The following is a 15047-nucleotide window of genomic DNA, read 5'->3' on the forward strand; positions in this document are numbered from 1 at the left end:
CCAGTTATTACTTTAAACTTAGCTTGTGGCGTACAATTTATGTACAGTATTTTTTTTTCAACCATTAGTGAACAAAACTTTTAAACCTCTCCCTTATTAAAATGCTAATTTTGTTTAGAGGTTTTCCAAAAAAAAAAAAAAAAAAAAAAAATTCCAGGGCTGTTTCCTGCCATGACTCCCAAAAGCAAGTCTGTTTTATGTTGGCTGACCTTTTTACAACTCTACTTGGATATCTTGTCATTGTCTGAAAGGGCACAGAGACATTGTGCATGCTTTCATTTTTCACAGGGCAATGCATAGTGGTGAAGCAGCTTTTACAAACACTTGTCTGTGCAGTTCATGTACTGGTCTACAGTGAGAGATACTGTGTGTGTATGTGTGTGTGTGTGTGTGTGTGTGTGTGTGTGTGTGCGAGAGAGAGAGAGAGAGAGAGAGACAGAGAGATAGAAAGAGAGAGAGAGAGAGGCAGAGAGGCTAAATAGCAGGGATCATAGCTCCAAGTTGTGTCTTTAGCAGCTCCCCTCCAACCCACCGCTATGAATGACATAAAGGTTGCTCTGATGGGCAGCGAAGGAGCTGGAAAAACAGGTGAGTAAAATCAACACTGATAACTGATTGTGTTTTTAGTAATTATCAATTAATTATTAGTTATTTAAGTTATATAATATGCACTGTTTCACTGATCTTACAGTGTCTGTAACTTATGAATGGCAGAGAATACACTGTAGGGAATATATTTACGTGTATCTAGAGAGAGCATGTAAGAAATGACATCATTGTCTCTTTCTGTAGAATAAACTGCCTCCGTATGTATATGATTAAGTGCACACTACAACAAATCTAATGTAATCTTTGAGTTAAACCAATTGTGATCTGAACTACAGAACTATGATACTGATCGAATAATGTAGCTCCCAGTGACAGAAAATGAAGACTGATAGCTGTGACTTGCGACTGATTGATGACTGATTGTGTTTCCAGTGAAAGGACATTTTGAAACTAATGTGCTCCCTGAGAGTAACCAGGGGGTTTCGGCACTTCAGCCAGTCATCCTTTTCCACACATAGGGAAGAGGAAAAGAGTATTTGTTACACAAGAGACTGCATGACAAAGCAGAACTGCTTTGGTCTGCCAAATGTGACTTGGAAATGGACATAAGCATTACAATATATGTTAACTACTGGAGGTCACTACTGGGGGCTTAATAAGTAACAGTCATGCATTGTTCAGAAAGCATTTATATATATATATATATATATATATATATATATATATGTATGTATGGAAACTAAATCGTGCACCACAGTTTCATTGTAAAACTATTTAAAACTATGTAAAAGTATTTAATAATGAATCTGAGTGCATCCCAAGGATACCTTTGCAATGTGTTTGTTCAAGTTTCCAGACCAGGCTGATTTTCTGTGCTAGGTTTGTGTTATGCAACAATTCTATGACCAAACTAAATTAACTAAACTCCCTCTTTTTTTTTTCTTCCAAGCTGTTCTGGTGAGGTTCTTCACAAAACGCTTTATTGGAGAATATGCTTCCAATGCCAGTAAGTAAACAGACTCCTCACAATGTCAGTCATGTTTTTATAGTATACAATTTCAGAACTTTCCATTCCTGGCTAATTCCCTTAAATGAATTAGCTCGCTCGCCCTTATGAACAAGCACGTACTGGATTTTTTTTTAGGCTTAAAGTAATCATTGTTCCATAGTATAACTTCACTGGCATCACACTGGGTTCATGGCCTCTCAATAAGAAAAGTATGTCCATTGTCATTTACTGTATTAAAATCTCTCCTGATGTTAGTGTTAATGGCATGACATTTGATTCATAACATATGCAACTTTTTATAATAAACATCTTTTTGAACTTGCTTTGTTGCAGATTCCTTATATCATAAAAGGCTATCAGTTGATGGAAGACAGATAAACTTAGAGGTCTTTGATCCATGTTCACAGGTATTTCTGTTTAATATCTTTATATTTAAATAATTTACTTTGGTTCACCACACAATGTAACATAGCAAGTGCCAAAATTTTACATTTTGGTTTGAAATGTGTAATGTTCCCCTGTAGCTCAGAACAATCTTAGCCTTTAGTGAAGGTTGCAGCAGTAAAATATCCTCAGTATTTTCAGTGAGTGCTTTTACCACCAAAGATTTTGCTTTTCTTCACTGCAAAACCCAAACTCCATTACAGGTTAAAGTTCAGCCAAGTAGGACGGGACACTGGAATTTAAAAAAGCCGACTGGGGAGTAATACTTAGAGAAATACTTGCTGTTAAATTTATAACTCACTGGGCATTAGTGAAAAAGTGTAAAAAGGGACCAGTGCAGAAGTGAAAACATTTCAGTCCATGTGGACTGTTCTCGGTGTAAAGGAAAGCAATGTGGCTCAGAGCTTCCTATTTACAGGTTTCGTGCTCTTCTTTCACCAATGCCTTTTAAATTCAACCGTGCTGAACTTGGCCTTATAATGTCTCCTATTAGTTTTCATAGTGCTCTGCAATGGGTTACAAGTGAAAATCCTGGTTAAACAATTTTTTGTTAGTTTTTATGCTCAAGTCAGACTTTTGATGATGTGCCGTGACTGACCGTCTGCCCACCACACACACTCCTTTACTGTGTCAGAGTGGAAGCAGCAGATGTATCCTGGACGAGCCCGTGGCGTGGGCAGATGGGTTTGTGGTGGTGTACAACATCAGCGACCGAATGTCCTTCCTCTATGCCAAAAGCATCCTCCGGCAGATCAAAGAGGCCCGTGAGGAGAGCTGTAAGGGGTGAGTGGCCGTAGCCTGCTGGGAATGAGGCTGAGATGAGGGATTTGCTTTGATGAACTAATGAGCCCCATTCCTAAGATAGCTGTTAAGACCTATCAAGGTGAGGATCAGTGCATGCTGCAGTTTAAGTGATAGATTTCAACATACCTTAGTATGATGAGCAAAAGTTGCTTGGTATGAATTAAAAAATGAGAAACAAGCCTGGACTCAAAAGCCAGTGGGGTGCGCTATCTGTCGATAATGGAAATAAAGATTTTTTTCCTTTTTGATCAACATAGCCTCTGGGATTTGAACCCCAGCTCTTGTCCAAGTTAATTATCTGGGCAAATTGATTCATATGCTCAGCTAATTAAATCCCATAATGCTCTATATCCAGTTTCCTCATTGATGTTTTTTGAAATGGGATAAAAAAAAAAAGTTGAGAAAACTGGGGATTTTTAGTGAAAATTTATAATGAGAGCTTTTTGTGGCTGGGTGGAAGACTAGTGCCAGCTAAAGAAGTTGAAAACTGTTCAACACATGGCGCTGTTGAGGTTCTCTGTGACGTGCCTCTTTTTGACAGACTCAAAGAGATGTTAAGCAGACACAACCTCAGTGGTCCTCTGGTGCAGTGAGGCGTTCCTGCACTACATCAATGCTCCTTTATTCCCTGGAACCATTTTATGATTTACTTGACTTATCCATTAATTGATACCAAGTGATGGCCAATAATAAACATCTCATAGATTCCACCAGTTTAAGTTGTCACAATCAGAGAAGGTGACACTGCTGAGAAGGCCTGGATTTTAGCAGACAGTGAAACATGCACCTAGCATTTTGAACAGTTTGACCATGGTGAGATCTGAAGTTTATTTTTCATCACTTTGAATTTGGGAATGGGTAATGTCATCAGCCTGAGCTGCCATTGGCACCTCTGGCAGCTGGTTAACTGATACCCCTTTTCCACCAACAAAAAGCTGGTTCTGTTCTGTGTGGTGCACCAAATTTTGAACTGCTCTTTGTATTTCCAAGCTGGTTATTAGCTGGAACCAGAGGACAGTGGGAACCGAGTAGGTGTGTATTATTCTACAAGGAAAAATGAAGATAACTGCCAAAAAAACTTTGTGATGTAGTCAAAAATGTTTTCCCAACACTAAACAGAGATTTCCTTAAACAGTTTAAAGTTTACAATTTCCAATCTGAATCCTATCATACTCAGATTATGCAGGCTAATTATTCCAACAGGTATGAGGGGTCGGGCTCTGTGCTGCAGGTGACAGCAGGCAAGTGGGCTCACCATGACACCATGGTCATGCACTGCTGCATTGTTTACTTCTGTTGTGCATGCCCGCTATCGTTGATTCAGTGGTTCCACTCCAAAAACTGGTGGAAATGCGGTCCAGTTCCTTGGTTCCAAGACTCTTGAACCAAACCAGTTCAGGAACCGGTAAGTTTTTGGTGCAAAAGGCATATAAGACAGGCTGCTGTGTGACCCTGTGGTACTTTTCCTTTGCTCTGACAGACTGGCGGACATCCCGATCTTTGTGGTGGGGAACAAGCAGGACCTGTGCCACGCTCGACAGGTACGTGAGGAGGAGGGCAGATCCTTGGCTCTGGAAAACCACTGCCACTTCCAGGAGGTGTCTGCAGCCGAGGACTACTTGGAGATATCCAACCTCTTCACAAAGCTCATCCGCCATGTGATGGGGAACCCCAAGTACCGTGCAGACCGCAGACGATACAGTGGCTCCAAGTCCATGGCCAAGCTCATCAATAACGTCTTTGGCAAAAGGCGGAAGTCCGTCTGAGGGAGGAAGCTGGTCATTACTTCAGTCGAGGATGTATTTGAACATCATTTATGACAGACTGAGCAATTTTGTGTTGGTAAACACATTTATACACATATACATCTGAGCAATTCAAAATACCAGTTTTACTGAGTTTGAATGACATCTCACATTTTGCAGATGACTTTGATGACTGTATATATAACAATAATATGTATCAATAATCGCTTTTCCACTAAATATTTTTCATATCCTTCATGCATAAGTAAATCCAAATAATCAAATAAAAAAATTGCCATGAACAGTCGTCATAAAGAAAAATGTATTTTAGCCTTTATCAATTTAATGTATTAACCTTTTCAGTTAGACTGGTGTGAAGACAAGTCAGTCTCTCACCATAAAAGAACTCCTACAACTTCTGGTGGGGTCAAATTCACAAGATTTTTTTCAAACTAAATATCATGGAATTCTGTAAATGTATTGTTTTTAAAAAAGTTATATTTTTTCATTAGGAGTGGTTTGATATGGTCCTGGGCCAAGATTATTGAACACTTTCCACAACTCTTTGAAAAAGGCTGAGAGTACAAGTATCCTGCAGGACACTGATGATATGTACTGACAGGATTCCACTGTGGCACTGAGGCAGGCTACACAAATGACAACATTAAAAAAAGCAAGTGCCTTGGCTATTCTTGAATATTTATCTATATATGTATACACACAGTAGCTAAGTTACTTTTGTAGCACATTTTTGAAAATGTAGCAAAATTAGGGAATCTGCATTAAATAGTATTATTCCGGTAGTTCTACTTATAATATATGATATACTAGAATGCAGATAAAGATATATCCATTCTATGGTTATTGTTTACTCCAATTAAAGGGACGGTTATACCTTTAATTCAGATACTGATCACTCAGAATCACTGCAATCACATGGAAGCTTAGCCATCACATATGATGCTGTAGTCACATTAATCGAAATACTGTAATAAGGCGGTTTGAAGGATGTTGTTTACTTGCTGGCAACCAAAAAGAACCTATAGATGAAGTTGGGGCCAATCTCTCAGGGAAAAAAAAAACAAAAAACGCAGACATGATAATTTCTGAACATCCTAAGAGGAGGTTTCATTAGTGATTAATGGGATAGACTTCTTTAAATTCTCAACCTTCCCTGTAGTGTCATTCAATTCCCCACATAACAGTATTAATTGGGTTATTTTTAATCCTATTACCTGTAGAGATGTAGAGCAGGGCTACGTTTAGTTTAGAAGAAAAAGTGCTTCATCTTAAGACATGCACTGTAGCGCTGCTGTCGAAATGGGGTATACAAAAGCATTTACTTACAAATAATATCTATCTGCTCTACTGTGCAATCTGCACATGGACACTGCGAATAAAGACTGGACTAAATAACATCTTATTTGAAACTCTTATTTAATGTTTTCTACTTGCCATATTTTATTGTTTTTATTTTATTTTACATATGAGCTTTTTAAATATTCTTTTTATGTTTATCTTCGTTATTTCCTGTTAATATTCCTTGTTTTGCACCAACATACCATATCAGTTCCTTGTATGTTATTGACCCACTGGAAAATAAACCTAATTCTGATAGTGGGACAAAAAGGTGTAAACTGTAGGCTATTCACAGTCATGAATTCAAAATAATGTCACAATATTGGCCTAACCTTGTTTCAAGACTGAATGGAAAACTTAATAAATGAATAAATGCATTACATTTCAGTTTCTCCACTAGATGGAGACTAATGACCACATCACGTCTCAAGGCGCACTGGGAGCAATGTGCTTCCTCATGTCTTCTACATGACTAATTTCTGAGAATGTATAATGATGGTCTTGTCTCCGCAGTGGGATACTGGATTCTCTCTGCTTGTCAGTGCTCTTGAGAGTTTTTGTTTACTTGGCAAATATCTCACTACTCAGGCTGAGGTGTTTGAAAATCCACATCATATCTGAAGTGAAATGCAATGCTTCACCTCTGCATCGAGGATCCCAACTAACAAGGAAGCCGTGACTGCCTCTAATTTAATGAAATGTAATCTTAAAACTGATAACTGAATCTGTGATAACGTTATTGACATACAACTGCCTAATTAAACTGTATTGGTCTCCCGCTACATTTTTGATTACCTGAGGTGTGTTACAATATATAATGTTTTAGATCGTCTTGACTAATGTATTTTATTTTATTTTATATTTTCATTTCAAATGGTGTCTATTTTTCATTGTTGTTTTGGGTTCTTTTTGTCTTCTCTCTCTCTCTCTCTCTCTCTCTCTCTCTCTCTCTCTCTCTCTCTCTCTCTCTCTCTCTCTCTCTCTCTCTTTTTTTTTTTTTGGTGAAATTAGGAGGGAGGTGAACCGCATCAACCGCTGCCGGACCAGCCAGCGTCCTCTGAGGGAGGAAGGTGATGATGAGGACGTCAAATGAGAGTTTCCCTCCAGAGACAGTCAGAATGATGTGCCAACAGGCTGCCGAGCTGCCGATGTGCTTACGGTAAATAAATCAGAGTATGGCAGTGCCAGGCTGCAGGGCACTGCTAGGGTAACTTTCAATTTATTGCCCAAACGGGGGCGCTGCACACCATAGGCTGTAGTAGCACAATGGAAACGACGAAGCCAGAGCACTTTTGTCCCTCGTCCGTTTCCGTAGTCACTCTCTTCAAAAGTTTCTGAAAGCCGCTGTTTAAGAATGGTGTTTTCTATAGGGCATGCAACAGGTGTCGATGTAAAGAAGAGCAGCTGTGACCTTGCACACACGGTAAATTCATATGTATGTTTATGTTTATTAATGCCGTCTCACAAGTAACACCACATGCTAGAAACAAACGTTTGTACAGCTTCAGTTTTTGTTGCCATGGCAACATGCGCTAAAGGGAATGTTAATTTATGTTAGCTAGTAACCCATCCATTTAACACTATCCCCATGATTTATCCTCATTCTCTGTCATTTAGCCTTCCAGTTTATTTACCAGAGTGGCTTCATTTCAAGTAACACCTTATCGACACTCAATTCATCCTGTCTCGTAGTCTTGTTTTAAAACGAATTATGCCTGTTGAAGTTTTTTTTTTTTTTTGTCTCTGTCATTTAATTTAACATTGAGTTAACTGCTAAATTAACCTGTTTGTTAGGTTGTGGCTCGTTTATTTCTGCTTACGGAGTTCTTTGAGTAAAGTACAGTGTTGTGTGATATTAGTCGACTGCTAAACTGTCTGGGACATGACGGAACATGATAGCTACTTCAGGTGCCACGCATAATAATTGAGCCAGTCATGTCAATGTCAGCAGAGTAATGTTCGGCCAAGGTTAATGGCGTCATTGATATCGAAAAGGCACCTACATGTCACCTCTTGGTCACCGTCTTGATATAACCTAATAATGATAAGCTTACAATCAAATCGCTAACCTTAGACTGAATTTAGACTGTTGCAGACTGTTGGGGTATAACTACTGAGTCCCCCTGCATCATTTTTTAGCTGAGTAATTTTTTTTTATTGGTAAAAGGGTTTGTAAGCTTATAAGTTTGAATGAACTCAAACTTCGGTGTAGACAGCCATGTTTTATGATATGAAAATGCTGACTTCCCTCTGAGTTGTTATTGAAAGGATATTTGGTTTGTTCTTGTTTTGGCAATGGCCTACATTTTTCTAGATCTCTGCCCTAGGTTCCCAAGCCTGAGCCCAGCAAGGATAGAGATTAGCTTTAACCAGGATTAAACCAATGAGAAAATTTGAATTTGTTGGCCCTTATCTCCGAGCAACATGTGGAGCACTCTGAGCAAATGGCACAGTTTGATCTTTTGCTTCCTTTAAGCAAAACATGTTCTCCTGCCCATAGACATTATCGAACATGACCGATGAAAACAAAGAGAATCTTTTGGTGGGTCCCCTAAATGTTTTTTTTTTTTCCCCCCTTTGGACAGTAATAGTTGGTGGAAGCACCCTCTGTTTTGTAGTTGTCCAGTTGTCCCTCAGCTGTTAGATGTAAGTGTATTTTCTGAAGGTTTTAATCAAGTGCAATGTATGCCTTAATGACTTAATTTTTGTGTATTCTTGATATTGCATGTGGACCACTAACTTTGATAATCTCTCTGCATGATATTAGGATTCACCCCATAACTTAGTGAAGTAGACTGGCTCAATATTTGCATTCTAAACATGCAATTTCTTGCCTCATCAGGTAATGTAATTCCATGCTTCATTAGGACTGTGAAGTTTATCATTTGTCATCAAAGCCAAGCTGTCAATAAATGATTAAGTTTCATATGAGGAAAATGAAATATTTAGGCTCAAGCAAGACGGATTGCAGTCTACATTTTAATTGCGGTTGGTATGACTTGGTTTTGTTTCATTTTTTGGTGATACTTTAGTGGCTGCTTATTACAGAGAAGCATGGTCATTAGACATCGGCATGAGGCTAATTTAGCCTACCATTTGTGCCACTCAGTGAACAAACCTATGTAGGCCTTGCAGAATAATTTGAATGTTTAATATCTTGATGGTCCATCAGTGTGGGTGGATATCAGGCAAATGACTGAGTTAGTAATTATGTGTATGGTTTGGGGGAATGGCAGTGTAGTTCAGACACTTGCTTTCCAGGTGGGAAAAAATGTCGAAGAGCCAAATCTCTGTTGTAGGAAAACCTGGCTCATTGTCTTTGTTTTTGGTAGTCATTATGTGACTAAAAGGCCATATTTTACTGACAGCACAGGCTTAGTCCAGCTGAGAAGGTAGTATTCTCAGTTAAAACTTGAGTAAGCCTCCACATATTTCTTTGGCAGTTTAAACACAACTTTAGGGCTACATTGCTCAGTTGACATTTTTGAGAGGGAGCAAAAGGGGGAAAAAACATTGAGAGCAGAGAGAAAAAGAGACACACCTTTAGGAGAAGAAAAGTTATGTCAGCCCACATTGTGCTTCTGTTTGTCTAAGCAGTCTTTGGTCATATGTGACCACAAATTTGTGCTCTTAGGTTAAACATTGTATCCCCCACACTCTTACCAGCAGTCATCGGACACAATGTTTGCACATCAGTAGGGTAAATAAAATTAGTCTCTGACAGTATGATGGAGAAAGGAGAAGAGTTAGGACTTGATTGATGACATTCCACTGGCTCTAATTACTTACTATTGAAATCTGATATGATGCGAACTCTATGCAGAGAGAGGCCTGCAGTCTGGGCCTTGTGAGGGACCGGATGGGTTAGTTTATCTTTCATTACCTCTGTGTGTGAACAAAGCCTTGGCATTGTTAATTTGTCCTGTCTAATATACATTCATGATTAGACCCATGTAATAGTCATGCATTTGAACGAGGGTTGGTCCTGCATCCATGTGCAATTACCATAGACAAGAAAAAAGTAATGTGATCCACACAAAGAATGCTGTAATGATGTAGTTCTGATTTGATCAAATCAGTGAAAGGGGATTAAACACAGTCCAGGCTTGGTTGTGTACTGCAGGTAGGTCTTGAGATTTCAGAAGTGTTATCAGCACTGCTATGATGTAGCTTTCTATAGCCCTCAGGGTCAGGTGCACAAAGTAGTAGCCTTCGAGCGACACTTGGTTGGTTTTTTAGGTGTTTCTCCTGTAGCTGCAGATTTGCAGAGAAACTACCTAAACTGTATAATGTCTCATACACAGATGCAACAGTTCCAGTATGGGGAGATTTCCATGGCTGCTGTTGGTGCATTGAGTCAGGGGTTACCAAGGGCAGGACCTGACTGTCAGACAGATGTGGCTTATCTAACAGTTTTCTTTCTGCAAAATGCTTACGCTAGTACAACGCACTGTAGATTTACTATGCTTCCTCTTCCTATACCATTTGTCAGTTATTCTCATTTACTAAGCTCTTTCAACCTTTTTTGGTGAAAACCACATGCATAGGCTTAATTGTTATAAAGCAATACTGAGGATTAAAATGCAGTCTTTTGCATGAAAATATATGTCATTAATGTTATATAATTTATTTTGCAAAGCTTTTAAACTGTGCATAAGGGTTTATGCTGGCCATCTTTGCATCTAGAAAAATAGCTTTGCACCAGTCTCAAACTCATTAGAACATATAGGACTAATAATATATTAATGTGCAGCTGTCATGTAGAAATGTTGTAGTCTTCAGATGCAGCCATTGTGTCAAGAAATGAATCCAGCCTGGGCCCTACTTTGTCCTGAACTCAGTTACTCAATATTTGCAGCATGAAACACGATCACTCCACAGTATCTCTTTATTTAACAGGTTGAAGAAGTGTTTCCATTCTGAAGCTGGGGACTTTGACCATATTCTGAAGCTGTGAAACTTTTGTTTTCATTGTTTATGTTTGTTAATTGTGAGATCGCAGAGACCTGTGTTGAGTTATAAAGGATTATCAGAGTGGCAGAGTGTATTTCTAAGCTCACCACAAAGTAGAGAGCAGCAATACTGGGTCAGTGTTCACTGACTTCTATTGAATATGAATGCTCATTAAGTTTCGTTCACTTACTGTTGTTATTATTGTTTTTGACAGGTGACCATCATGCATATGTTATATGATCAGGCTCTAATAACTATATTGAAATGGAGGGTTCAACATTTTATTGTTTCTCAGCTTACAGAGAGAGATATGACCATTGGCTTGTGGCGAGTAGAAGAGATCAGTGGCTACTCAATCAAATGTTTCAGCTTTACAGCCGGCATTTAGCTAAGAAAGGAGTGCCTCAGAAATGAAGAGGACTAGCTGATACAGTGTGACAAATACTGATCCCTGGCTGTGTTGGTTAGCTTCCCCACCCAGCAAGCAGGAACAACTTCAGGTAGAAATGCATTTACATTTCATTGTAGGGTCTATTATTTCTCCTGAAGGCATGCCGTTGATTGATCTGTCTCTTGGCTGATCAGGCGTAACAGCTCTTTATGTGAAAAATAGTCACAAGCTTTTTTTTCCAAAACAGGAATAACTTTTAATCGTAGTCTTAGCTGAATAATAATCATTTCTTTTTCCAACTAACTTTTTACTACAAAAAGAGAGCAGATGATAAATTTTGCACCACAATTCCAAATTCATTTTGGTGCATTAGTGGATGATTTCCTCACTTAAAAACTCTAAATAGTCAGTTATAAATAGAACTCTGATTAACATTTCTGTCTTGTTGGCTGAGCCACTTTTCCACTTGCTTTTCAAATCGAAAAGTGGAGCACAGTTGTCAGTGGGTCTATGTACCTACAGTTATGTTCAATATGAAAATAGGTCTGAATGAAAGATGATCCCATCTCTCTCTCTCTCTCTCTCTCTCTCTCTCTCTCTGCTGGCTTGTCTTTTGACAGCAGCGCCACCTAACTGTCTGGGTTGACAAATGCATGGTTGAGTATGCCCCTTGGGATGTGGAACTGGGCTTGTTGTGTGTGTACGAATGCTACGCACTTCAGGATGCATCCCCTCCATCAGTCATAGGCCTGAGCAGGTTGCCTGAAGTCTTAATGAACTTTATTATGTCTAATGTTGTCATCAGTTTAGCATGGGAATTGCCTGAAATTGTCAATGTACAATTGATACACTAGCTTCTCACGCTTTAACCCTTTGAAACTTGAATTGATGTCAGATTTCTTGTTTTGAAATGTTTGTGAAAGGCGCCTTAATGCTGGTGTGGCCTACCAGTAGGAGGCCTGCGTTCAGCCTTTGCAAATCGTTGAAGCCTCAGCAAATTCACTTGATTTCATATAAACACACGAGGACAAAGATAGTGACCAACATAGCAAGAAAATAAATTTTGCACAAAAAAATATCTTGCAAATTTTCAGGTCATTTCTTACTAATTTGCTGTCACTTTTTGTCATGTTTTTGAGAGAGATCAAGTGTATTTGGTTTCAAAGGGTTAATTTGAAGTGGGCAACTGTTTGAATTAAGCTAATTTTCTTGATACATTTGGCCTGATGTTTGTATTTGTTTCCAGAAAATCCTGGAACAAGTGAACTGCATTAGAAATAAGTGGGATTAGCTAATTCTACTGGGAATTTTTTTTTTCACTTGTTTTAGGAAAAACAAGATTTTAACAGTGAAAATGAGACTCCATGACTTGTTATGGTGGTGATTTTTTGCAGTGAAGATTGGTTGTTTGGCCGCTAATTTGCCGCTGTGCTTCATTTGGGTTTTGCTTGCTGTGCCTTAGTATCTGTGTGTGCCTGGTGTCTGTGGATGGATCTATCCCGGTTGTAGTGATTATCTGGATCGTTTGGGCACAGGGTTAATGATTTTTTGGCTACCTTTGGTGTGGGTTTGTATCTTTAGACTGAGCAGACATTACTGAGACAAACCCACTTGAAAAATCCCCACCTATTGTGTGTGAAAGACCAGATTAGATTGTAGGTAGAAAACTCCTGTCTTGAAGCAATTCAAGACCTGCTTCTCTGCGATGACCCAGTTTATGGTCCGACATCTCTCCCTGACTTGACTCTGATATCCTGTGTCCTTACATCAAGGCTGAAGACTAGATGCAGCCATCTTATAGGCACCTGAGATGAGCAGGGACCCCCTCCTCCTGCTGTTTAAGCCCCTAGTGATACACTCATCACATGCCTCTGTCTCCCACAAATGAGGTGTGATTGAGGTGATTGGGATTTCCAGAGGCTGTCACAATCGTTTTGATTAGGAAATAGACAGGAGATAATGGGAGAGACAGGCCTGTTATGAGAGCCCTGTCAGGGCTAAGATAATGCACCAGAGTGAAGAGGTTAAAGACACCGCTTCCTTGTTAATAATTAATTGCTGTCCGTGTGGTGGCTCCACTTCACCGCTCCCAGTCATCACTTGATAATTGCTTTACATTTAATTTGGCTTTAGAGAGTGTTTTTTAAGCTGGGTAAATTGTGCTTAAAGTTAATATGGGCCCAGACAGAGACAGCAGCTTGGTCATAAACCAATGATAAGATGACAAGGTAGACTAGGGAACTAAAGACTGACTCTACGTCATAATTTTTTGATTAGTCTCAGGTAACTCAAAGAGTCTATCTTCAGTAGTGTATGTGGTTTAAATTACATTTTAATGAAATATTCTGTTCATCTCTTTGTGCTTTGTTGTAAACTAACTGCTTATTTATACTAGAGCACATTTCTTTCTAGTTCTTGTTGGTAATACTGTATTTTGAAATTTTGTCCATTGAAAATAAAACAGAGCTCATTTGGAAGAGCTCTATTTAATTCCTCTCAGTAGAGATTCATTTAGCCGGGTTTTTGCTGAAAACACTTTAACTTGGTTACTGGTAAGACAGGCAAGGCATGTAGATTATGGCTTTGTTATGTATTGCTGGAAATGTGTGATGCCGCTTTGTTTTACTTTGTGAATAGACACTTGATGATGTATTCTCAATAATGTAAAGCACATTTAGGTGTCTATGATGCTGCTATTGGCATGTTCAAATCATGATCCTTTGCTGCTGGAATTCTCTGGCAAAACGTTTTCAATGTGATGCATGGATACAAGTTGTGTTTAATAGCAGGCCTATTGCAGTGACAATAGTGCAGGGTCCCCTAGTGAGATACACTTTGTCTGAGGTCATTTGAGTTAAACCGGTATTTATCCTTTCAGGTGAAAAGAACACAACTTCACTCAAAATACAGCCTGTAAGAAGGACTTAATGAACAAACCTAAAGGGTCCTAAAAAAAAACTTAGTAGGTTATTATGGAGGACTAAAAGGGACAGAATGAAATAAATAAATACATCTTTAAATAAATACTTAAAAGTGTCATTAATTAATTAAAATGGGAATTAAATAAATAAATGTGTCATTAAATAAATAAATATGTCATTAAATAAATAAATGTGTCATTAAATAAATAAATGTGTCATTAAATGTGTCATTAATTCATTAAAATACCAGTTCATTTAATGTAAAAACATATATATAATTATTTCATTATTTATTTAATTATTTCATGGACCGGTGTTGCAGTGCTTCATGAATTAATTTTATCTGTCAAAGTCACCCATCAAAGTCAGTGGGCGGATCCTAACACCTGATTGGTTACCCAGCACAGCAAGCCAAGACAGATCGACTTCAGATAATCAATTGATGCAGAGCAAGTAAACATATTCTAGAGTGAAAGTTTTTAACTGTTTTGCTTAACCCAGACGCTCAGGTTGCATAACCTACAGCCGAGAGACTTTACTAAACATCAGGTAAAGCATGCTGCAAGAACTGAGGCTCTCTGCTTTGATGTGGACACACTACGCCAGCACGGGATTTTACCTGCGTCTACACCGGCTGTCACCAGGGAGAAGAGGGAGCGCAAGCGGTGCAAACGTAAACAAATGAGGGGGAAGAGAGCCGGGATCCACGCTAGGCTACAGGCTAAAGGCTACAGGCTACAGGCTAAAGGCTACAGGCTACAGGCTACAGGCTACAGGCTATAGGCTAACCCCTCCAGACCAGCAGGACCGTGGCTCTTGCTCTCTAATGTTCGCTCCCTCGACAACAAGCTGGACGAGCTCCGCTTGCTAAG

At 39.0% G+C, this 15047-nt stretch overlaps 1 protein-coding gene across 1 annotated transcript; it reads left to right on the forward strand.

The window, feature by feature from the left end:
• The first annotated feature begins 536 nt into the window (after window positions 1-536).
• Window positions 537-4572, forward strand: rerglb (RERG/RAS-like b). Its single transcript, XM_030044327.1, has 5 exons — window positions 537-588; window positions 1499-1555; window positions 1892-1965; window positions 2637-2785; window positions 4287-4572. Exons 1-5 carry the CDS (start codon window positions 537-539, stop codon window positions 4570-4572), a joined length of 618 nt encoding a protein of 205 aa, XP_029900187.1.
• Window positions 4573-15047: the final 10475 nt, after the last annotated feature.

This window comes from Myripristis murdjan, chromosome 3 (assembly GCF_902150065.1).
Source record: "Myripristis murdjan chromosome 3, fMyrMur1.1, whole genome shotgun sequence".
Classification (NCBI taxonomy): domain Eukaryota; kingdom Metazoa; phylum Chordata; class Actinopteri; order Holocentriformes; family Holocentridae; genus Myripristis; species Myripristis murdjan.

Excerpts from the sequence above, each read along its gene's own strand:
- rerglb (XM_030044327.1), top strand. The coding sequence starts at position 537 with ATGAATGACATAAAGGTTGCTCTGATGGGCAGCGAAGGAGCTGGAAAA. Across the intron at positions 589-1,498 it reads CGAAGGAGCTGGAAAAACAG|CTGTTCTGGTGAGGTTCTTC; the intron begins GTGAGTAAAATC and ends TTTTCTTCCAAG. Across the intron at positions 1,966-2,636 it reads TCTTTGATCCATGTTCACAG|AGTGGAAGCAGCAGATGTAT; the intron begins GTATTTCTGTTT and ends TTACTGTGTCAG.